This window comes from Mauremys reevesii, linkage group 1 (assembly GCF_016161935.1).
Source record: "Mauremys reevesii isolate NIE-2019 linkage group 1, ASM1616193v1, whole genome shotgun sequence".
NCBI classification, from domain to species: domain Eukaryota; kingdom Metazoa; phylum Chordata; order Testudines; family Geoemydidae; genus Mauremys; species Mauremys reevesii.
The window spans coordinates 56847057-56873068 of NC_052623.1; the positions used below are offsets into that span (position 1 = coordinate 56847057).

General features: G+C 44.0%; 1 protein-coding gene across 22 annotated transcripts in view; it reads right to left on the reverse strand.

Annotated features, from left to right (window-relative positions):
* Positions 1–20638, reverse strand: part of SUPT20H (SPT20 homolog, SAGA complex component) — a 58240-nt gene extending 37602 nt beyond the window's left edge. For 20 of the 22 annotated variants that reach the window (XM_039498672.1, XM_039498649.1, XM_039498628.1 and 17 more), the window contains exons 1-5: positions 20501–20638; positions 18977–19073; positions 14337–14372; positions 13157–13215; positions 13011–13077 (exon numbers count right to left, since the gene is read on the reverse strand). In XM_039498672.1, the coding sequence (XP_039354606.1) occupies positions 13011–13077; positions 13157–13215; positions 14337–14372; positions 18977–18979 (165 nt within the window). In that variant the 5' untranslated portion in view covers positions 18980–19073; positions 20501–20638. Of the gene's footprint in view, positions 1–13010; positions 13078–13156; positions 13216–14336; positions 14373–18976; positions 19074–19919; positions 20175–20500 lie in introns of those variants that run through there. The other 2 variants (XM_039498550.1, XM_039498589.1) reach the window with 2 other exon arrangements.
* Between the last annotated feature and the right edge of the window lie 5374 nt (positions 20639–26012).

Genomic DNA, 26012 nt, shown 5'->3' on the forward strand with positions numbered 1-26012 from the left:
GGGAATATATTTCCACACATACATTCTTGTAACCAACTGTATTCTCATCCAACTTCTTCCTCATGCTAGCAGTAGTTCATAATTCTATAGCCAGATAAACAGGCATGGAGAGTGAACTTCTACCTAATCACAGAAAGCTGCCTAGCCCTGTACGATGTTCATTGCAGCTACAGATCTACCCACACCAAGCAGGCACATCATTTCTTATTTCCAAGGCCAGAAAGGACCACTGTGAGCATGGAGTCTGACCTTCTGTATAACACAGGTCATAGAACATCCCCTGAATAATTCCTAGAGCATAGTTTTTAGAAAACATTAATCTTGATTTAGACGTTGTCAGTAATGGAGAATCCACCACAACCCTTGATAAATTGTTCCAACGTTAAGTTATCTTCACAGTCAAATTCACACTTTATTTCCCGTGTGAATTTGTCTGGCTGCAACTTCCAGCCACTAGATCATGTTATACCTTTCTCTGATTGACTGATGTCAGGCTGAGAGGCTTAAATTAAACCTCATTATACCGTTTAACCTTTGTAAATCTTGGCATAGGATTAATTTTCCAGTCTTCTGGAATTTCCATAGTACTCCAACACTTACTGAAAAATCAACATTAACAGTCCAGCTCCCCAAGCAGCTCTTTTAAAACACTTGTACACACGTATCTGGACCTGCTGATTTAAAAAAGTCTTAAGTTTAATGCTTTCAAGGATAAGCATTGCAGATAATTGTGGCTCAGTGTTATTTATTCCTGCAGCAGTTTAGTTTGTCTCCATTTACCAGCCTGTTTTTTTAGTAGAATGGGGAAATGCATCAAGCCAAAGAGGTCCTTCCAACCTCTGCTACTGTTATGACACTTCCTCATAGCTCCTGCATTAGCTCCTAAAAGCAGCTCTATTGCCTAGAAGCTGTTTTTTTGTTTACCATGTTTGTACCTAGTATTGCATAGTTTCTAACATGAAGTTCAAAGACTTATTCAAATGATTTTCAATAACTAACCCTGTGCCTCACCTAAGGCATGAAATGCTTTCACAATTGCATATGGGCAAGTTGCCAGGAGGCTCCCCTCCATAGATAGGCTTGCGGCCTGCATTACAAACATTTTCATCTCAGGGCTGTGGTGATCCTGGGATTTTTACTTGATGTAGGCCTGATCTTCCACCTCACATAGGCCCAGTTTGGAAGATGAACTAAATATTCTGTTTTATGATTCTTCTAGGGTTCAGACACAGGAATGCTGCAGGCCAAAGTCTAGAGGGAGCAAACTGCTCTGGGAATTGCATCAACTGAGCCTGTTCTCTCCCTGCCACATCTGAAGCAGCAGCAGCTCACCAGAAGACAATACTAGTCCTTGAGAGGAGGCAGAGAAAAGATGACAGTGGTGGTAGGAGTACCACAAAAGATTAAGTAAAGAAAGCATTTGCTTGGGGATAGGGTGGTCCCGCAACTAATGTCATAGTTCTAGGGGTCCCTCGTTTCTGATTGGGGTAGAGTTGCCAATTGTCTGTTCACACGCACCCAAACACCCTTGAACATGCTCCCTGCTCCACCCCATCCCCCCTTCCTCTGTCGCTCACTCTTCCCCACCCTCACTCACTTTCACCGGGTTGGAGCAGGGAGTTGGGTGCGGGCTCTGGGCTGGGGCCAAGGGGTTTGTAGTGTGGAAAGAGGCTCCAGGCTGAACCTGGGGCTGGGGTTGTGGTGCAGGGGTGTGCGTGCAAGCTCTGGGAGGGGGCTCAGAGCTGGGACAGGGTGCTGGGGTGCAGGAGGGGGTGCAGGCTCCGACCAGGAGGTGCTTACCTCGAGCGGCTCCCGGTTGGTGGTGCAGGGAGCTAAAGACACTCCCTGCCTGCCTTGGCTCCACACAGCTCCCAGAAGCGACCACCATGCCCAGCCAATGGGAGCTGCGGAGTTGGTGCTGGAGGCGGGGGCAGTGCGCTAAGTCCCCTCCTGCTCCCCCCTCCAAGGGCCGCAGGGACGTGCTGGCCACTTCTGGGAGCGGCACAGGGCCATGGCTTGCAGGGAACCTGACTTAGTCCCCTGTGCCACCAGAGTTTTAGCACTTAAAATCAGATTTCTTTTGGCCCAATCCTCCAATTTGTCTAGGTCACTCTGGACCCTATCCCTACCCTCCAGCGTATCTACCTCTCCCCGCAGCTTAGTGTCATCTGCAAATTTGCTGAGGGTGCAATTAATTCCGTCATCCACATTATTAATAAAAATGTTGAACAAAACAGGCCCCAGGACCAACCCCTGGGGCACTCCGCTTGATACCAGCTGCCAACTAGACAGTGAGCCGCTGATGACTATCTGTTGAGCCCGACAATCTAGCCAGCTTTCTATCCACCTCATAGTCCATTCATCCAATCCATACTTTTTTAAACTTGCTGGCAAGAATACTGTGGGAAACTGTACCAAAAGCTTTGCTAAAGTCAAAATATATCACCTCCACCGCTTTCCCCATATCCACAGAACCAGTTAATTCATCACAGGAGGCAATCAGATTGGTCAGGCATGACTTGCCCTTGGTGAATCCATGTTGACTGTTCCTGATCACCTTCCTCTCCAAGTGCTTCAAAATGGATTCCCTGAGTACCTGCTCCATGATTTTTGCCTTTTTCCAATCGTCCAGGACTTCCCCAAGTGCCACGAATTTTCAAAGATAATGGCCAATGGCTCTGCAATCACATCCGCCAACTGCCTCAGCACCCTTGGATGCATTAGAATCTGGACCGATGGACTTGTAAATAGTCCTTAACCAGTTCTTTCACTACTGAGGGCTCTTCTCCTCTTCCCCATACTGTGTTGCCCAGTGGAGCAGTCTGGGAGTTGACCTTATCTGTGAAGACCGATGCAAAAAAAAGCATTGTGTACTTCAGCTTTTTCCAGATCATCTGTCATTATGTTGCTTCCCTCATTCAGTAAGGGTCCGACACTTCCGTGACCACCTTCTTGTTGCTAACATACCTGTAGAAACCCTTCTTGTTTCCCTTCACATCCCTTGCTAGATACAACTCCAATTGTGCCTTGGCCTTCCTGATTACACCCCTGCATGCTCTAGCAATGTTTTTATACTCCTCCCTAGTCATCTATCCAAATTTCCACTTCTTGTAAGTTCCCTCTTTGAGTTTAAGCTCACCAAAGATTTCACTGTTAAGCCAAGCTGGTCACCTGCCATATTTGCTATTCTTTCTGGACTTCAGGATGGTTTGTTCCTGCACTCTCAATAAGGCTTCTTTAAAATATAGCCAGCTTTCCTGGACTCCTTGCCCCCTCATATTAGCTTTCCAGGGGATCCTGCCCATCAGTTCCCTAAGGGAGTCAGTCTTCTTTTCTGAAGTCCAGGGTCCATATTTTGCTATTCTTTCTTCCTTTTGTCAGGATCCTGACCTCAACCATATCATAGTCACTGCTACATAGGTGGCCACCCACTTCTACTTCCCCTACCAATTCTTCCCTGTTTGTAAGCAGCAGGTAAAGAGGAGCATGGCCCCTCTTCTGTTCATCCAGCACTTTTACCAGGAAGTTATCCCCAACACTCTCCAAAATCTTCCTGGATTGTCTGTGCATTGCTGTATTGCTCTCCTAGGAGGTGTCAGTGTGACTGTAGTCCCCCATTAGAACCAGGGCCTGTGATCTGGAAACTTCAGTTAGTTGTCTGAAGCAAGCCTCATCTACCTCATCCTTCTGATCCTGTGGTCTATAGCACACACCCACCATGACATCACCCTGGGTGCTCTTGCCTCTAAACTTAATCCAAAGACTCTCAACAGGCTTTTCTCCAGTTTCAAACTGGAGCTCTGAGCATCTCTTACGTACAATGCAACTCCTCCACCTTTCCTCCCATACCTGTCCTTCCTGAACAGTTTATACCCACCCATGACAGTGCTCCTGTCATTTGACCTGCCCCACCAAGTTTCGTTATTCCAATCACATCACAGTTCCTTGACTGTGCCAGGACCTCCAATTCTTCCTGCTTGTTTCCCAGGCTTCTTCAATTCGTGTACACATATCTAAGATAACTAGCTCATTGCCCTACTTTCTCAGTGTGGATCAGGAGGCTTCCTGTCTTGTACCCTCCTCCTTGTGTTTCCTCCCAGTATCCCACTCCCCCACTTACCTCTGGGCTTAGGTCACCACCCCCCCGGCGAACCTAGTTTAAAGCCCTCCTCACTAGGTTAGCAAGCCTGCCTGCAAAGATGCTCTTCCCTCTCTTCGTTGGGTGGATCCCATATCTTCCTAGCACTCCTTCTCAGAACAGCATCCCACAGTTGAAGAATCCAAAGCCCTCTCTCCGACACCACCTGAATAACCACGCATTCACCTCCACAATTTGACGGTCCCTACCCTGGGCCTTTTCCTTCAACAGCGAGGCTGGACGAGAACACCACTTGCGCCTCAAACTCCTTTATCCTTCTTCCCAGAGCCACATACTCTGCAGTGATCCGCTCAAGGTCATTCTTGGCAGTATCATTGGTGCCCACATGGAGAAGTAGGAAGGGGTAGCGGTCCAAGGTCTTGATCAGTCTCGGAAAAACACTCCGTCACATGCTGGATTCTAGCTCCAGGCAAGCAGCACACTTCGAGTCTCCCAGTCCGGTTGGCAGATGGATGATTCCGAACCCCTTAGGAGGGAGTCCCAGACCACCACCATCCGTCTCCTCCTCTTGGGAGTGGTGGTCATGGAACCCCCATCCCTAAGACAATGCATCCCATGCCTTCCGGCTGATGGGGTCTCCTTCTGATACCTTCCTTCAAAGGGCTCTTCTAAATCCTTCTCCGCAGTAGTACCAGCGCAGAGAGCCTGAAAACAGTTTCACACCTCTATCTGCATTAGGTTCTCCTCTTTCTTCATCTGGAGGTCACATGCTGCCAATATTCTTCCCTGCTCCGCACTGTACTCTCTGAATTTTCAGCACGTTTTGCTTCCAGAACCAAACTCTGACTTCTAGCCGAAAAATCTTCATTTTCTCTGATGCAACGCAGGGTTGATATTTGGTTCTCTAGTCCTCTAACCTTCTCTTCCAATATGCAAACCAGTTTGCACTTCATACAGACAAAGTCACTTCTATCCTCTGGGAGAAAAACAAACATGGCACATTCTGAGCAGGCCACAACAACTAATCGCTCACTATCCATGTCTTCCTTCCAAGAGGCTCCTCAGATGTTGTATGTACTGCTCACAGGAGCCTGAAAGGGAAAAACACTCTGTGCAAACTCCCTCTGTTTGCCTGTCCTCTGTTCACTGCTCACTCGGTTCGCAACTGGTTGCCTTTTCATAAGGCTGCTGGCTCGAAGCAGGTGGCCCGGCTCAAAGCTTTCCCTCCAATCAACCACTCAAGGCTCACCTGGAACAAAGCACTCTGAATTCACACTTTTCAGTCAAACACCAACACAGTCAAAGGGTCACGCTATTCAAACAAACAAGCACAAGGATTGTCTAATAAGAAAGTATGGTTGAGTTTTTGAACAACTATGGCTGTCGATTAATCGCAGTTAATCATGTGATTAACTCAGAAAAATTAAAAATATTAATCATGATTAATCGCTGGTTTAATAGCACTGCTAAACAATAAAATACCAATTGAAATTTATTAAATATTTTTGGATATTTTTCTACATTTTCAAATATATTGATTTCAATTACAACACAGAATACAAAGTGTACAGTCCTCACTTTATATTATTTTTTATTCCAAATATTTGCACTGTAAAAGCAACAAAATAAATAGTATTTTTCAATTCATGTCATACAAGTACTATAGTGCCATGTCTTTATCGTGAAAGTGCAACTTACAAACGTAGATTGTTTTTGTTACATAACTGCACTCAAAAACAAAACAATGTAAAACCTTAGAGCCTATTAGTGCACTCAGTCTTACTTCTTGTTCAGCCAATCACTAAGACAAACAAGTTTGTTTACAGTTACGGGAGATAATGCTGCCTGCTTATTTACAATGTCACCTGGAAGTGAGAACAAGCATTCACATGCCACTTTTGTAGCCGGCATTGCAAGGTATTTATGTGCCAGATATGCTAAACATTCGTATGCCCCTTCATGCTTCAACTACCTTTCCAGAGGACATCCTTCCACACTAATGACTCTCATTAAAAAAAATCATGTGTTAATGAAATTTGTGAATGAACTTCTTCGGGAAGAATTTTGTGTCTCCTGCTTGGTTACCCGCATTCTGCCATATATTTCGTGTTATAGCAGTCTCAGATGATGACCCAGCACGTTGTTCATTTCATGAACACTTTCGCTGCAGATTTGACAAAATGGAAAGAAGATACCAATGTGAGTTTTCTAAAGATAGCTACAGCACACAACCCAAGGTTTAAGAAACTGAAGTGTCTTCCAAAATCTGAGAGGGACAAGTGTGGCGCATGCTTTCAGAAATCTTAAAAGAGCAATACTCCGATGCAGAAACTACAGAACCCAAACCACCAAAAAAATAAAATTAAATTAAATAAAATTAAATAAATAAATAAAATCAACCTTCTGCTGGTGGCATCTGACTCAGATAATGAAAATCAACATACGTTGGTCCACACTGCTTTGGATCATTATTGAGCAGAACCCGTCATCAGCATGGACGCATGTCTCCTGGAATGGTGGTTGAAGATGAAGAGACACATGAATCTTTAGCGCATCTGGCATGTAAATATCTTGCAACGCCAGCTACAACTGTGCCATTGTACTTGTTGCCAGGTGACACTGTAAACAAGAAGTGGGCAGCACAAGACTTGGTGGTGATGGGGGACTTCAACTACCCAGACATCTGTTGGGAAAATAACACATCAGGGCACAGATTATCCAATACATTCTTGGAATGTATTGAAGACAATTTTTTATTTCAAAAGGTGGAGAAAGCTACTAGGGGGGAGGCTGCTCTAGATTTGATTTTGACAAATAGGAAAGAACTGGTTGAGAATTTGAAAGTGGAAGGCAGCTTGGGTGAAACTGATCATGAAATAAGAGTCAATGATTCTAAGAAATGGTAGGAGGGAGAACAGCAAAATAAAGACAATGGATATCAAGAAGGCAGACTTTAGCAAATTCAGGGAATTGGTAAGATCCCGTGGGAAGGAAGTCTAAGGGGAAAAAACAATTGCAGACAGTTGGCAGTTTTTCAAAGAGACATTATTAAGGGCACAAGAGGAAACTATCCCACTGCATAGGAAAGATAGGAAGTATGGCAAGAGACCACCCTGGCTTAACCAGGAGATCGTCAATGATCTAAAAATCAAAGAAGAGTCCTACAAAAAGTGGAAACTAGGTCAAATTACATAGGATGAATATAAACAAAATAACACAAGTATGTAGGGACAAAATTAGAAAGGCCGAGGCACAAAACGAGATCAAAATAGCCAGACATATAAAAAGAGTAACAAGAAAATATTCTACAAATACATTAGAAGCAAGAGGAAGACCAAGGTCAGGATAGGCCCGTTACTCAATGGAGGTGGGGGGGGGAGAGAATAACAGAAAATGTGGAAATGGCAGAGGTGCTTAATGACTTCTTCGTTTCGGTTTTCACCAAGAAGGCTGGTGGTGGTGGTTTGGATGTCTAACATAGTGAATGCCAGTGACAATGAGGTAGGAACAGAAGAGGCTAAAATAGGGAAAGAACAAGTTAAAAATTACTTAGACAAATTAGATGTCTTCAAGTCACCAGGGCCTGATGAAATGAACCCTAGAATACTTAAGGAGCTGACTGAGGAGATATCTGAGCCATTAGCGATTATCTTTGAGAAGTCATGGAAGATGGGAGAGATTCCAGAAGACTGGAAAAGGGCAAATATAGTGCCCGTCTATAAAAAGGGAAATAAGGACAACCAGGAAATTACAGACCAGTCAATTTAACTTCTGTACCTAGAATGATAATGGAGCAAATAATTGATCAATCAATTTGTAAACATCTAGAAGATAATAAGGTGACAAGTAACAGTCATCATGGATTTGTCAAAAACAAATAGCGTCAAACCAACCTGATACCTTTCTGTGACAGGGTAACAAGCCTTGTGGATGGGGGGGGGGGGGGGGGGAAACGGTAGATGTTGTATATCTTGACTTTAGTAAAGCTTTTGATACTGTTTCACATGACCATCTCATAAACAAATTAGGGAAATGCAACTTAGATGGAGCTACTATATGGTGGGTGCAAAACTGGTTGGAAAACCATTCCCAGAGAGTAGTTATCAGTGATTCACAGTCATGCTGGAAGGACATAACGAGTGGGGACCCGCCGGGATCAGTTCTGGGTCTGGTTCTCTTCAATATCTTCATCAAAAGATTTAGATAATGGCACACAAAGTACACTTATAAAGTTTGCTGACGATACCAAACTCGGAATGGTTGCAAGTGCTTTGGAAGATAGGATTAAAATTCAAAATGATCTGGACAAACTGGAGAAATGACTTGAAGTAAATAGGATGAAATTCAATAAGGACAAATGCAAAGTACTCTATTTAGAAAGAAACAATCAGTTGCACACATACAAAATGGAAAGAGGAAGGAGTACTGCGGAAAAGGATCTGGGAGTCATAGCATAGTGTAACGCTGTTGCAAAAAAAGCGAACATCATTCTGGATGTATTAGCAAGAATGTTGTAAGCAAGACACGAGAAGGATTTCTTCCGCTCTTACTCCGCTCTGATTAGGCCTGAACTGGAGTATTGTGTCCAGTTCTGGGTGCCACATTTCAGGAAGGATGTGGACAAATTGGAGAGAGAGTCCAGAGAAGACCAACAAAAGTGATTAAATGTCTAGAAAACATGACCTATGAGGGAAGATTGAAAAAAATTGGGTTTGTTTAGTCTGGAAAAGAGAAGACTGAGAGGGGACATGTAAAAAAGGTTGTTACAAGGAAGAGGAAGAAAAATTTTTCTCCTTAACCTCCAAGGATAGGACAAGATGCAATGGACTTAAATTGCAGCAAGGGAGGTTTAGGTAGGATATTAGGAAAAACTTCCTTACTGTTAAGGTGGTTAAGCATTGGAATAAATTGCCTAGGGAGGCTGTGGAATCTCCATCATTGGAGATTTTAAAGAGCACATTAGACAAACACCTGTCAGAAATGGTCTAGATAATTAGTCCTGCCATGAGTGCAGGGGACTGAACTAAATGACCTCGAGGTCCCTTCCAGTTGTATGATTATCTCCTAGAAATGTAAACAAACCTGTTTGTCAGAGCGATTGGTGAACAAGAAGTAGGACTGAGTAGACTAGCAGACTCTAAAGTTTTAGATTATTTTACTTTTGAATGCAGTTATTTTTTGTACATAATTATACATTTTTTAAGTTCAACTTTCATGACAAAGATTGCACTACAGTACTCGTATTAGGTGAATTGAAAAATACTATCTCATGTTTTTACAATGCAAATATTTGTAATAAAAAAATAAATATAAAGTGAGCACTGTACACTTTGTATTCTGTGTTGTAATTGAAATCAATATATTTGAAAATGTAGAAAAACACAAAAATATTTAACTAAATGGTATTCTATTATTTAACAGTGCGATTAATCACTACATTAATTTTTTTAATCGCTTGACAGCCCTAATAATAACCAAGTGTAGTGTGATATCAATAGGTGCCACCAATTAAGGTTGCTCAACACTTCCCATTGCAAAACTATATTAGTTCCTTATAACTTTACCAAACTTTAACCATTCGGTCTGAAGTTTTCAATGCTGGGTGTCTGCGTCAGGCTGAAATTTTTTTATTTTTTTTTCCAGAGAATTCCAGATTAAATAGTTCAGCAATAACCAATGATAAGGCTAGGATAAAATATGTTTTGCCAGTGTTAAGTTCTGGTGACCTTTTCTCCCTAATGCTTTAGTGCACCTAGAAAAGCGATCTAGGACTTGATATGTGGCAGAAGGAGGCACGGATATACCTTTTGTTGTCCCCATGAAATTCTCCCAAATTTGGCCAAGTTAAGACTTTGGGGGGGGGGAATCCAAAAAGTTTGCACACAGAGACTTCAATTCTAGTGGGCATGGATCAACTGGGACCAGGAACTGGTGATGGAAGAACACAGAAATCACACCAGAAGCTGGGGGACGGGATGAAAAATCAAAACGTTAACGTGTGGCCCTAGGCATTCTTACTTCATGGTACTCAAACCTTGCCCCGAAGACAGAATTATTAATTTCTTCATAGACTTTTCTATTGTACTCAGCACTACAGTATCCAAACATTCATAACTTCACAAACGTTCATTTTATTTGCACAACACTCCTGTGAGTTGAAGGATATAATCCCCATAATATAGATCAGGAGCTGAGGCACAGAGATTAAAGGTTCAAAAGATTTTGGGTGCCCAATTTGAGATATTTAGGACCTGATTTTTCAGAGTATTTGGCATTATATAGCACTTATATGATCAAAGCGCAGATCCCATTGGCTCAGAATATTGTTTTCTTCCCCAGCTATTCAGTTTTGCCAACCACACTAACTTAGTTTTATTTCTGGAAATTAAAGAGATACATTATCAATATATAGCCTTGGCAGATATTCCAACAGATATCAATATTTATTTTAAAACATTTTTTCTCTTTTTATCTCTTCAAATTTTCACATTTGTGGGAAGTTATGGCAGGCTCAGACAATTATTTAATGACAATAGATGTTGAGATTCAAATAGTTAAAGCTTTATAGCCATTAAAACGCAAATTGTCAACATCACATGTCAAAATATAAATAGCAAATATACCTTATACCAAACGCTAATAAAAGCTCAAGAAGCACTTTTCTTACTAGGTCTATCTGTGAATTGATCATCATCAATGGAAATATTTTTCCATCAGTTTGTGTGTGTACGGTGAAACAGACATTTACCAATAAAAATCTAACTCTTCCAAGCCTACCAATATAGTATTTAGCACATCCATATTTGATGGCAGCACCTTACACATACTGAAGTTGATATGTGTAGAGGTCGAAATGGTTTCCAACATTATCTTCCCATTAAGGGAAAATATCTTCCAAAGGTCCTGACCAACATCCCGTACTGTGGAGATCCATTACTGAAAATAAGGTCAGGATGCCTACTCTAATAGCCAGCATTTTAATTTAGTGAATTAGGGCACTAAACAGAGCTTCATGGTCTAAGGTATCTTCTAAATCAAAAATAATCCCCTTTGTATTCTTATGGACCAGGAGTTTACAACCGTATTCCTGGTTTCATTTTAATCCTTCACTCCATTTCACCACTTGTGATGCATCTTAATTGCTGGGTAAAAACTGGTTTGCTGAGTGCCTTCCTCTTTTGCCACACTTGGATTATACAGTTGACTTCTACTTGAACCCTCCATGATGATTCAGTCTACTGATCAACCTTCTCAAAAGCTCCTCCCTACCTAGCTTCCAGCTATTACAACCTACCCGATTCCCCCCCTCACACGAATATTACAATTCATCTCCATGCCTCTGGACCATCCCATCCTTCCCATCAACGTTGAGCCTCACACCTTCTTCTACATATTAGCCCTACTCTCCTGCAAGTGTGCAAGAGCACCAGTGCCTTCCTAGCTCTCTAGGAAATTAGTACACTTACAGCAAAAAAACAAAAAACAAAAACAAAAAAACCTACTGCTGCCTGCTTTATTGCCATAATCCTCCTAATTTCCTCTAGACCCCCTAACTAGCTGCTGCAACTAACCTAATCCTCCTCCTCCTCCTCTCCCTGCTGCTAAAACCTAATTCACCCAGCCCACTGCCCCGATGAAATTAAAGTTGTGAATAAAGTGCAGGAGAGGAGATTAAAATGGCATCTGTATTCACTAGAATTTGTGATACCAAATAATCTCGACTACAATCAGCACTCAAAACCACAAAACCAAAGCCACTATCAGGCAAACCAAAACAGCAGCAATTCAGTGACTGGCATATATACATCATTCCTACAGTTTCTCCCTCTCCCCCTTTCCCCAGCCCCCAACAATAGGTTTGTTTTGTTTTTTAAGTGAGAGTGGTGTTGAAGTAGGTTCCCTATGCTATTTTTAGCAGACATGCCAAGGGAAGTACATTTTAGTGTACAGTACTGACATTTCATCCATGGCTTTTAAGCCTTAAATTGGTCAGATGTGAAGTCTTTTTCAAAGCTAAGAAAAGAGCCTCAATACACATCTACCCCGATAGAACGCTGTCCTCGGGAGCCAAAAAAAATCTTACTGCGTTATAGGTGAAACCGCATTATATCGAACTTGATTTGATCCACCAGAGTGCGCAGCCCCCCACCCCCGGAGCGGTGCTTTACCGCATTATATCCGAATTCATGTTATATCGGGGTAGAGGTGTATTTGACAACAATGCAGCAGTTATCCCAGGAACAAGATGGCAATTTAAAAGAGAAGACAGTCAAGTCTACTTCTTCACTAGTAGCCAAGGTAAGCAGAAACAACACTGCAGGTCCTTTGACAGTAGTAACATTAGTAGGACTGGACTCCAGGTACAAACACTGGCCCTGAACATGCTCTCACTAGTTTTGATGGTATAAGTTCTAGCACTAACACTCAGATCTCTCAGTAAGCCCCAGACACTGAGGCTCCTACTGTATTGATACTATTATTACAGTGAACTTGTTAGACACTTTTATGGCTCTCTGGTACTCCGTTGGATAGCAAAGTAGCTCATTTACAATAAAGGGTGCACACCACAGCACCAGGATAGTAGCCATCTACTTTCTCTGGCTGAAATTCTATTTTGGCCTCTTTTAAATTACACTAGAGTAACTGATTAGTTATTGGACCAGTCCTATTATTCTTTCTACTTCATACTGAACTGAAAAGACACTTACCTTATAAACTTAGTCTGTACAAATGATGTGTGATTTCTAGGCTATTCATTAGCCCAGATCTAAGTGCTTCAGTCAAAAGATTTCTGCAAATCTCTTGTGCCATTTGCTGCCGTCTCCTCATCGTTAAAGAGCCTGCTAAACTTGCTTATATACCTATTTAGAGATTGCACTGAATGGCTACTTAACAAATAAATTCCACTTACCTTTATCTCAGGCTCTTTTTCACATTCTTCTATATACAAGTCATATAGCTTTTGAAATACTGATTTTCTGAAATTAAGGAAAATGTTAACATAAAAATTGTGTTAAATCAATACAATAAAAAGTTAAAAATTGAAATATTTGCTACCTTCCACTGGATAAATATTTTCGTTTGGGAGGTCTCTGACGGGCACTTTCAATGACATACTGGAAGAGAAAGGTGCATGAAACTCAAAAGTTCTAGCAACGTACAAGTTACCTGTAAGAGCCCTAGTATCATTAAAGCAAATGTAGGTTACAATAGTTATTCTGTATTACACAGCCAACAACATGTCAAACTGCAGTTTTTTAAACGAGTAAATACTCTCACTTCTAGAGTGGTCTATAGGAGTGGTAGTTACAAAAGAGTGCTTACTTCCAACCACCAGCTAACAAAGGGTTTGTTTTAATTTTAGCTATGAAATAAAGTGGTATGTTTCATGATTATCACTATTGCAGTTATGAAGTAGTTTCTGAAGTATACGACGCTTTATGCCAACATTTTATATTTACAGTAACAAAACCTTAAAGAAACCTGAAATTTCAGTGTATTTGAACCAAGACAATTGCAACATTCAGATATAATGCTGTTGCCCTGGTACAACTCACTACCTTTGAACGCAGCCAACTGTATTTTAGAAGGCCTACTTTGTTCCTGTGTTTCTCTAACATTTTTTTAGAAAGCAGGGCAATTCTAAACAAATGCAAGATGTGTACAATGTTTTAGTAAATGTTAGTTAAGACACTCTCGGGTCAAATTTAGCCCTCGATTTAGATTTTACATTGACAAGCTTTCACAAAATACAAATTCTGGAGGAAATATTGCCATTCTTGACAAAGTGCTGATTGCTCATTTGGTTTATTTTAACTAGAGACGGGTTCTCCCTCTTTTCCCCCCAGATATTTTGAATCCAGTATTATATAGAACCTGTATATGAAAAATGACTGATATATTCTTTGTTGGCTGAGGGATGACTTAAATTGCTCACACTAGGTTTATGTAGACTATATAAATAGCATCCTTGTAGGATTCTTCTTGACCAGGATACATAATAGTTTTAAAAATAGGAAAACATTGAAGACTTTATTTTCATCATGGGAAAGACCAGGCAAATAGATTCTGTGCCTGGGCTGGTAGTTTTAGTGACAATTTTGCAAAGCTACTGTTCTATACATAGTTTATACAAAAACACCTTCATGTAATATAAATGCACAAAATGTAAACAGACATTTAAATTTACGCCTGGTACATTATTTACATATCAATAGGCAACTTAGCTACTCCTTACCTCTGCACGATCCAATGCCAGTTCTAAAGCTTGTTGCTGCAAAAATTATAAACAGCTTTCTTAGAAAATGTGTTAACTGATGAAAACCTTGTACTGTAACAACCACCCAAACTCTATGACTAGGACTCAAAGTAGTATTAGTTTGTTATTTTTACAGGACTAGCTGATCAAATGTAGGATTCTTTAGCATGTACAGAATTCTACCAATAAATTCAGCACTCCGTTTAATTGCATTAACACTAATTAACTCCATTACAGGATTTGTGTAGATTTGACTGAATTATTAAGTGTTAGAAGGACAGTGATGCCAAACTGTAAGGAGGGCAATACCAAGTTTTAATCAAAACTTGATTTTAAAAAAAATGAGAAAAAACAGGTAGGCAAGGCTGTTCTTTGCCATTACCCTGGCTGCCAATACAACATCTTTTAGCACAACTGCCTGCTTGCATCTATTACATCAGGAAGAGTAGCCCTAGTGGGATAAAGGATGTGTGTGTGAAAGAGAGAGAGACTCTCAGTAACAGCTAACTGTAAAGCAGAGTAGTCTTGAAGAAACAGATCAAAGCCCACAGCCACTGATACCAAAGAGTGTGCATTAAAGTAGGTCATCTTCCCATGAGATGGGAACGAAGACGCAAACCTCCATCACTCAGATTCAGTACATTACACTTCTCCTATCAACATGGAGCCACTAAGAAGAAGTGGTCTAGGCCCCTTCCCTAGACATAGAAGCAGCCATTTGGTCAAAAACTGAGCTTTGGCAGAGTTCCTCCCCCAAAGATTCCCTTTGAGGTGGGTTGAAAATTATGTCAGAGCCCATGATTGAGTTAGTATGCAAAGTCCTGCAAATTGTTCGTAACATCTGATAGCAGAATTCACCAGATAATACTTATTGTAGCTGATTTACAGAATCATAAAAATGTAGGGCTGGAAAGGACCTCGAGAAGTCATAGTAAGCCTAGACCACCCTAACAGGAGTTTGTCCAACTTGTTTTTTTAAAAGCTTTCAACGATGGGGATCCCATGACCTCCCTTGGAAGCCTATTCCAAAGCTTAACTACCCTTATAGTTAGAAATGTTTTCCTAATACCTAACCTAAATCTCCCTTGCTGCCAATTAAGCTCCTTACTACTTCTTCTGCTTTCAGTGGATATGAAGAACAATTGATCACTGTCCTCTTTATAACAGCCCTTAACATATTGGAAGTCTTATCAGTTCGTCCCTCAGTCTTCTTTTCTCAAGACTAAACATTCCTAGTTTTTTCAACTGTCCCTGTAGGTCAGGTTTTATAAACCTTTTATCATTTCTGTTGCTCTTCTCTGGACTCTTTCCAATTTGTCCACATCCTTCTTAAATTGTGGTACGCAGAATTGGACACAGTACTCCAGCTGGAGCCTCACCAGCCCCGAGTAGAATGGGACAGTTTTCTCCTGTGTTTTACATACAACACTCCTGTTAATGCACCCCAGAATGATATTACCCTCTTTTGCAGCTGCCGCACACTGATGACTCATATTCGGTTTGTGGTTCACTAGAACCCTAAGATCCTTTTCAGCAGTGCTATAACGTAAAGAATTGTTCCCCATTTTGTAGCTGTGCACTAGGAAGAAAAAAATCAATGCACTTGTCTTTATTGAATTTAATCTTTTTGAATTCAGACAAATTCTCTAATTGGTCACGGTCATTTTGATTTTTAAACCTGTTCTCCAAAGTGCTTGCAACCCCTCCCAGCTTGGTATAATGTGCAAATTTTATAAGTATACTCTCTACTCCATTATCCACGTCATTAACTGAAAATATTGACTAGTACTAGACCCAGGACTGATCCTTGAGAGACCCCATTAGATACACGCTCCCAATTTGACAGCAAACCATTGAGAACTACTCTGAGTACGGTTTTTCAGCCAGATGTGCACCCACATTATAGTAATTTCATCTAGACTACATTTCCCTAGTTTGCTTATGAGAATGTCATGTGGAACGGTGTCAAAAACCTTACTAAAAATCAAGGTACATCATCTCTACTGCTTCCTCCCTAACCAGTAGGTCAGTAATCCTATCAAAGAAGGAAATTAAGTTGATTTTGCATTTGTTCTTGACAAATCCATGCCAACAACTCTTTATACCCCTATTATCCTCCAGGTGTTTAGAAATTGATTTTTAATAATTTGCTCCAGTATCTCTCCAGGTATTGAAGTCAGGCTGACTGGTCTATAATCCCCTGGGTCTTCCTTGTTTCCCTTTTTCAAGATAGGTACTGTGTTTGCCCTTCTCCAGTCTTCTGGGACCTCTCCAATCCTCCAAGAGGTCTCGAAGACTCGTGACTCCAAGATTGCTTCAGCTAGTTCCAAAAGTGAGCTAAGATGAATTTCATCAAGCCTTGCTGAGTTGAATACATGTTAATACTCTTTACCCTGCTCTTTCCCTATTTTGGCTTGCATTCATTCCCCTCACTGCCAATATTAATTGGGTTGAATACCTGGTCATCATAAACCCTTTTCGAGAAGTCTGAAGCAAAATATGCATTAAGCACCTCAGCTTTCTTGATGCCATCAGTTATTAGCTCTTCTTCCCAGGGCCGGATTAACATTTTGTGGGCCCAGCGCCAAACATATGTGGGCCCCCCACAGTGGACCCGCTCTGCCCAGCCCAAAGCACGGACACTCTTTACAAACCAGCAGCTGCCAGATGCACACTGGCCCACCCAGCCCTGCACTGCAAATGTGCCCCTTCCCCTCGGGGTGGTTCTATGCCACAATTCCCCCCAATCCTCTATGCCCAGTGCCCCCCTCCCCCAACCCCTCCCCACAGACCCCTATGGACAGAATCCCTCACTGAGATCCCTCACAGATCCCTGCGCTCAGCACTCCTCTGACCCACTATGCCCAGCGCTCCCCAGCCCAGAGACCCCACCACCACAATTGCACAGCTCCCTGCACACCACCACCCCCTGCCACCAGACCCCACCACTACTCAGTGCCACAACACACAGACCATCCCCACCTTCCAGCGCCCCCCCATCCCTTCTATGTTCAACACTCAAAATACATAACCTCTTCTACCCCCCACTACTCAGTGCCCCCCCAAAGAGACCCACTCCCCTGCACCCTGTCCCTCGTTCGCACTTACTGGCCCCGCTGGGAGGTGACCGTGTCCACTGGGCTGAACCAGCAGCGTGGGGATCGCTCTGGCCCCTGAAACAGGAGTGGGGCCTACCCAGGCCAGGCTCACTCAGGACCCACTTGCCTGGCGCGGCCTACCCAAGCCCCCCCACCCCTATTGGCCAAGATCAGCCTGGTTTCTGCACCAGTCCAAGGCGGCTCGGCTCCAGTGAGGCAGGCAAGGTCCTATAGGTGGTGGGCAGCAGAGACTGCTCGGAGCCAAAGCTGCACGGGGGGAGGGATAGCTCAGTGGTTTGAGCATTGGCCTGCTAAACCCAGGGTTGAGAGTTCAATCCTTAAGGGGGCCACTTAGGGATCTGGGGCAAAAATTGGTCCTGCTAGTGAAGGCAGGGGGCTAGACTCTATGACCTTTCAAGGTCCCTTCCAGTTCTAGGAGATTGGTATATCTCCAATTATTACCACTGGGGAGCAGGGTAGACCCCCAAAAGCCTGCACAGTCCAGCCGGAGCCAGCAGGCATGCCCAGTCTGCATTGCAGAGCCTGGCTGCTGGACAGGAAGCTCCCTACCGGCGAGCAGGACCTGCTGGCTGGGAGCCGCTCACACAGCAAGGCCTGGGTGCTGGACTGTCCCAGGTGAAAGGCCAGACCTGGCGGTGTGGATTGGTTAGAAGGATCCATAACACGCTCCTTCCCAGTGTGGGCCTGGTGCCTTTTTGTATCTGTGCAGGGCTCTAAAAATACTCTCTTTCAATTCCCAGGGAAGAATGTCCATACAAGTTCCCTCCAGAGCTGAGCAAACATATGATTTCATTATGTTAGTGCAGTGCACAGGAAGAGAAACTGGCTAGAAAAAGAGTGCGGTAAAAAACAAAATACTTCCCCCCCCCCCCACCTAATCTTTCAGCAACAGTAACCTTAGAAATTACTTGTAACAATAGTAGGTATGAAGTTTTCAGATAGAAGCCTGACTTTCAAGCTGATGCTGTGCCTTTCAACTGTGGAAACCGCTGCTACAAAACATTGGGACAGAACGTAACAGGATTCAAGATATTTAGACATTAAATATTTATATGAATACAGAGAGTTATACTTTCTAGGATAGATGTGCATAAAGGATATCAAGCCACAGGCTTTTAGGCATAACTCATCCACTGACTGCTTGACATTAAGAAAATACCCAATAGGCATGTTACTGCCTAACTGCCCACTATAGATGTGTGAGTAGGGCTTACACATTCCTCTGGATCATCTAGAACTGGCCACTGTTGGAGACAAGACACAAGAATGGATTTATATGCCAATTCCTATATCCTATTAGCAGTGACTAACTGATTTAGGCACAGCATTAACAAGCTCCACAGAGAGCCTCACCATCAACTGGAGAGTGTTACACTGTTAAGTCACATTTCTGAGGATGTCAGAGACACAAAGGACTTTTCCTTCTCCACCTTCACCTGCCAAATACCCACCGCCCTAAAGGCAAGAGTTATTAAAAACATGACATGAATTGTATCTTACCATTGTAGTTGAAGTCAGGTGTCCAAATGGCAGATGAAATATTTAGGAGTTTTGGTGCAGTAGGCAAAGAGTCATACTTTTAGGTTCACAAGAGATACTGTAAAGTTGGGGGGAGGAAAAAAATACAAATCACCAACTATGTTAAACAAACACTATAATTATTTAAACTGGATGTTTAATGGCAGATTATATTGACTTTACATAGCATCTTTCATCCACTAATACAGAAGTTACCACTGAATACTGTTATCCTGCAAGTGAACCATAGCCATTCTGCATCAACACCACTAGCCAGGAGAAGGAAAATAAACAATCAAAATAAATTACAGGGCCAAATGCCATTACCCATACCTGTGGTGTTTTGGCAGACTACCAATATCACCCGTCTCTCTGATAATACAGTAAAATGGAATATATAATGAAGTAAGTGGTTAGAACATTTATTTTTATGTATCAAAGAGCCAGTGCTGATGGCTTTGATTTTATATAATACTCAAAGGACAGCAGCTCCACCAACTACACCTCCTTGCACCATTTTGAGATGTTCGTTCAGTTATGACTCAGGGGTATTAACTACTGAGGTGTTAACAATTTTACTCAGCACATAGGTGCTCCTTAGACATTCTTCATTCAGCTATCAACCAAGTCCAGTACTGTTTCCCTTTTAAATTCAACTAAACAGAATTTTCAGGTTAATACAACTACTGAAATATAAAGTTTTTAAATCCTGTTTACTAATCATGCTCTTCCCTTTCAGCCTCTCAATGAGGAAACTTGAAAGTCAAAGAGATCAGTTTTACCATTTCCGGTGAGTTTTATTTTGAAATGTGGAAACATTCCTACTGGTTTTAGGCTCTATAAAGCTTTTTAATACACATTTTAAATGACAAATTATGTTTAAATGGACAGATATGTCTCTGTTATTAGCTATATGCTAGCCAACCTCTTTCCTTAGAAATCTGTCCAGCCTTTGTTTGTTTGTTTATTTTTGGTCCCAGCTCCAGCGACGCACTGTGGGGCTGCTAAGTGATGTTGAGTCTCCAACAAGGACGCTACAGCTCTGGCCTTTAGTTAGTGACCAGGATGTGCTAAGCGCTTTCCAAGCCAGCGAAGGCACAATCCCTGGCCTAGCGACCCTGCAACCCACAGCTAGACAGAGGCGAGGAGGGCAGCGCCCGGCCACGCTCTGGGCTGGACCCGCGGGATTGCCGGGGGCTGACGGGGGCATGACGCCGGGATCGCGGGCGGGGAGACGGGACAGGCAGCTTTAACCCAGCCCTTGCCAGGGTCCCGTTGGGGGATGCGGCAGCGGCGGCCACCACTGACAGCGTCGCCGTTGCAGGCCAGGGAGCGAGCCGCAGATCCCAGCCGGGAGAGCGACGCTCTAGAGCCGCCCAGACAGCACGGGGAGGGCCGGGGCGACCCCACAGCCGCGGAGAGGCCGGGAGGGGAGGCCCTCACGGCCCGGCCCCGGGGGAGGGGCACGCGGAGGGTTAGACTCGACCTCGCCCCCCGCCCCTTTACCTGCCAGCCTCATGTCGGGTCCTGCCCCCCGCACAGCTGCCCCCGCGGCCCTTTCATCCGCCCCCGCCAGCCCGCGGCTGCTTCCGCCGCAGAACTTCCGGGTGCGGCCCGGAAGGGGCGGGAAGAGTTACCCTAGGGACGGGACGGGGGCGGGGGAGTGTCTGCCGTGTTGCCATGGTGATCAAGCCTTGTGTGACTCCCCGTCCCCCGTCCCCACTAGCGGCCGGGAGCAGGGGGGCGGGGTGAGGCAGTTCTGGGGGCGTCGCCTAGTTCCCTACATGTGCATCTAGCCTGTAGTGCAGGTGCTGACCCCTGCAGCCTCTCCCGCCATGGATCCCACAGTCCCTGGCCCCTGAGTCCCGGCTCTGCCACTGACTTCCTGTGTGACCTTGGGCAAGTCGCCTATGGCCAGAGCTTAGGAGCCTAAATACCTTGGAGGGTCTGGCCCCTAGTAACCCTCTGTACCTCACTTAGCCATCCTGGGGAACACTTAAAATGGGGAAAATAGTACTTCCCTATCCATGTTGTTAGGCCAACTGTGCAAAAGGTTGTGCTTATCACAGGAATGAGGACCTTTTCAGTACCTGAGATAGATACGGCTTGATGCCCATGCTAGTGGAAATTCCTGGGGGGCACAGGTATTTCAGTGCTAGTGGGCAAGTCCATGTCTGGTTGGTGTAGCAGCAATTCATTTTGGAATAAATTACCAAGTCACTTACAATTTTTAAATCAAGACTAGATATTTTTCTAAAAGATGTGTGCTAGGAATGATTTTGGGGACGTTCTCTGGCCTGTGTTATACAGGAGGTCAGATGAGATGATCACAATGGCCTTCTGGCCTTTGAATCTATGAATTGTGAAGGGCACAGTGGTGTCTCTGGTGCGGGGTGGCAATGGTTCTATGCATGGGGTGGGATGAATTTTGTTTCATTGTTAGAACTACAAATTTGGTATGAGGGCTGGTTTTCTATAAATGTTTGATGGCTTTCTGCAGAGTTCTATACATTGTACAGTACAAAACCTGCAAACACCTAGAGCCCTGCGTGGATATAAAATTTGTATCTGCATCTGATCTGCAATCTGCAAAAACGATCCATGGATATAAAGCAGATATCTGCAGATTTGCAGGGCTTTAGATATAAATTTTGGATCTGCATCCATCTGCATCTGCAAAAATGCTCCACGGCTATCCGCATCCACAGAGGCAAATATTTCCAGATATAAAGTGGATATCCGTGGATTTGCAGGGGTCTACAAATAGCCATCTCTAAACCAACAGGTGCAGCCAATGGAGGTGGCAGTTCAAGGGCAGGCCTCATCATGATGCAACATTCAGGCTAATACTCATTCTGATCACTACTTAGATGCAGTGTGTGTGTTGGTAAGGGTGGCAGCAGGGCCGGCTCTACAGTTTTTGCCCTCAAGCAGCGCGCCGAATTGCTGCCCTGGGCGTGGCAGGGCGGAGGGGGGCGGGTAGTCCGTGTGCCCTTAGGGCGGCAGGCGCGTTTTCGCTGCAGCGGCAATTCGGCGGCAGCTTCTATGTTTAGCTGAAGCCGCCCCGGACAGCTAAACATAGAAGCTGCCGCCGAATTGCCGCCGCTGCGGAAACGCGCCTGCCGCCCTAAGGGCACACGGACTGCCCCCCCCTCCGCCCCGCCCGCGGCGGCAATTCGGCGCGCTACTTGGTGGCAAAACAAGGGGGACTGCCGCCCCTTGCAGAATGCCGCCCCAAGCACCAGCTTGGAATGCTGGTGCCTGGAGCCGGCCCTGGGTGGCAGATATTTATTGGCAGGCAGGTGCTCCAAACAATGAGGATCTTTGTGGTGCTTGACACTATCCCTGCAGGAGTCAGAGGCAATGGGCTGATCTCAGATTGCATTACAAATCTACTGATGGCATAGGTGGAAAGTATGTGAGTACAACAAAGAAGACAACAAACACAGACACAGATTAGTGTATGTATATTCCTGTGCACATTTAAAATTTCTATGAATTATAGAACAAGTAAGATAGGAGCATGAAGATACAAATGTAAAATGGTATATTTAGAGATAAGTATCTACCAGGATTAGATGATAAAATAATGATGTAATGAAGAGTGAAAACAACTCCTTACTGCCTAAATATCAATTTATTAATCAAGCAATACAGATTTTGGGGTAGGAATTGGACCCCTTAAAGCACAAGAATTGTAAAAAATGTTTAAACTGTGTTAGTAACATTGCAACATTGATTAATGGCAGCAATTCTGTAAGCATCTGGCCAAGGAACCCATATGTTATAATACCTATGAATAGAGTTATTCGCTGAATATGTTAATCTTTCCATCTCATTCATTGTCTATATGAGATTTTTCCATTGTCTAATAATGAAGGTTCTGTCAAGCAGCCAATATCTTGTGATAATGTATTTTTCCAAATGTAATAGCTGAGGGTCATTTCTTGTGAGGTCCTGAGTTACTCCTGCAAAGTGCTGGTGTCCCCCATGCCCCCTGAAGTAAAAAGGGGTTGAAGACTCTATATTTAGTAGATCTTACAAATTAATAGTAAATTCATCAGGAATATATAAAAGTTAAAAATGTCTAAAATTTTGCTTTATAATTGCTGAGTGGGAGGAGGTGTCTTTCCCAACTCAGTCCACATGCTATTCAGAATCAAAACTTAGTCCCTTCCTAAGATTTTGTCTTATAAATAAATCAAAAATAGAGGTGTAGGTTGGGGGGATAGCTCCAGCCTCAACTATGGAGTAATCATTCCTTCATAATATACAGCCAATAAAATAATGTGGTTGTACTTAGCACATAAATAGTACTTTACGAATGGTAAATAATTACCATGACATGCTTATGAGATAGGTAAGTATTATTATCCCCATTTTATACATGGGGGAACAGAGAGAGTGATTCTTTATTGCACTAAGGATTCTTTATGTCACCAGAGGAAGTGGTTTCTGGGAATACCCTCTGCATATGGAGGCTTCCTATACCAGCACAGAGCCGTTAAGGGCAGCCCTCCCCTAGCCCTCATCCCAGCCTCAGTACAAGGGAGTGTATCAGTATAGGGAAATGGGAGGGGAGAGGTGATGAAGGGGTGCAGCTAGAGCAGGGGTCGGCAACCTTTCAGCAGTCGTGTGCCGAGTCTTCATGTATACTCTCTAATTTAAGGCTTCGCGTGCCGGTAATACATTTAAACGTTTTTTAGAAGGTCTCTCTATAAGTCTATAATATATAACCAAACTATTGTTATATGTAAAGTAAACAAAGTTTTCAAAATGTTTCAGAAGCTTTATTTAAAATTAAATTAAAATGCAGATCTTATTAGTTTAGTGTGATCCTTGCCCTTGCTTTTCCTTGCTGAGTTTTCCAATGTCTGGTGGCACATATTTGCTCAGAGGCTTCTGAGTGATCAGTTGTTAACCGGCTGGAACACCAGATTGGCAGCTGAGGTGGATGGAGCTGGCGGCTGGTAGGGCTGAGCAGGGCCGGAGGCCTGGACCCTATCTGGCAGGGGGCCTGCACTGGAATTCCAACTGGAAGCAAGGTGAGTGGGGCTGCGGTGGGGACCCCGGCTGGCAAGGGCCAGCAGCCAGAACCCCAGAGCAACAGCAGGCTGAGCCGGTCAGCCCTCCCAGCTCTGGGGTTTTGGCGGTGAGCTGAGCCGCTCAGGCCGCCACACTCTGGGGTTTCGGCCGCTGGCTTCTGCTAGCTGGGGTCTCAGCCCAGTGCCAGCCTGGGGTTCTTTCACTCAGGCCAGCAGCAGGCGCTGAGTGGGACCAGTGGCAGGACCCCGGCTGGCAAGGGGCCAGCAGCGGGAACCCCAGAGCGGCACTCAGCCCGCCCTGCTCTGGGGTTTCGGCCGCTGGCTCCTGCCAGTTGGGGTCTCAGCCTGCTGCCAGCCTGGGGTTCCTTCCCCCTGGCCAGCAGCGGGTGCTGAGTGGGACCAGCAGCGGGACCCCAGCTGGCAAGGGGCCAGCAGCGGGAACCCCAGAGCGGCACTCAGCCCGCCCTGCTCTGGGGTTTCAGCCGCTGGCTCCTGCCAGTAGGGGTCTCAGCCCGCTGCCAGCCTGGGCTTCCTTCCCCTAGGCCGGCAGCAGGTGCTGAGTGGGACCCCAGCTGGCAAGAGGCCAGCAGTGGGAACCCCAGAGCAGCGGCGGGCTGAGCGGCTCAGCCCACCCCGCGTGCCATCAAAAATTGGCTCGCGTGCCACCTTTGGCATGCGTGCCATAGGTTGCCGACCCCTGGGTTAAGCCAACCTCAGATGGCAGGATAAGGCTTGGGGCTTTTCTTTATAGCTCTCAAGCAAGCTGATAAGCCTGTTGTCACAACAGGACCTCCCCGTCCCCACCCCCAAGGAAGAATATTGTCTGTGGATGGTTGCTTTGAAGCTAATCTTTTGTTTCCTATGCATACACAGATAAACTAGGTTTCAGAGTAGCAGCCATGTTAGTCTGTATCCACAAAAAGAACAGGAATACTTGTGGCACCTTAGAGACTAACACATTTATTTGAGCATAAGCTTTCGTGGGCTACAGCCCACTTCATCGGATGCATGTAATGGAAAATACCGTGAGAAGATATACAGATACACAGAGAACATGAAACAACGGGTGTTACCATACACACTCTAACGAGAGTGATCAGTTAAGGTGAGCATTCATTCACATCAGGCAATTAGCCATTATTTAATTACAGCATAGATTGTCTTAATCTTAACTATGTAAATAATACTAAGAGTTTCCTGCAGTATTTTACATCTCTAATCCTCAGGTTAACTGAACAATCTGCATGCATAATATAAGGCAATTAAGACATGAAAGGGAATTAGCATCTACAAGCTATTCTGGTTACATTGTTTTTCTAATAAGATATAGGTAAACTTTTAATAATATATAGGTAAACACAGACAAATACATTTAGCATCCACCCTTTGATTCTCTAACAATACAAGAGAACTTTAAGGATTCTAGTCTGCTTAACATAGATTTGATGACTATCTGCAAGGAATGTCCCTGGTTTCTATTGCAATACCCTTTTGATATGTCCTTAAGGGTTGCTTACAGGTCACCTAGCTTGCTGATTGTTTAACCTTAGCTGGCTCAGCATTACACCTCATGCTGTCAGAGAAATCGAGACGAGTTGGACAGGTTGGAAAAGGAGGGCATTATTTCACTAGTGCAGTTTTTGGTATGGGCTATCCTATAGTACTAGTGGTTAAACCCTACAAGACCATACACATCTGTGGGGATTATAAAGTAACAGTGAATCAAGTTCCTAAGCTAGACAGTTACCTCATTCTGTGAACAGAAGACTGGCAGTGCTAGGTGGAGGTTAAAAATTCAATCAACTGGACATGTCACTGGCATACCAGCAGATGAGATAGGAGGAGGACTGGGTTACAGGACAGACAAGCCACTATAGGCTCTGCCAAGCCGGGTTCTAGTCCACAGGTCCTTATGTTCTGCAGTAACTGTAAGAAAACTGTGTGGTGTACTCTCTGGGGGTCACTATGCAAAA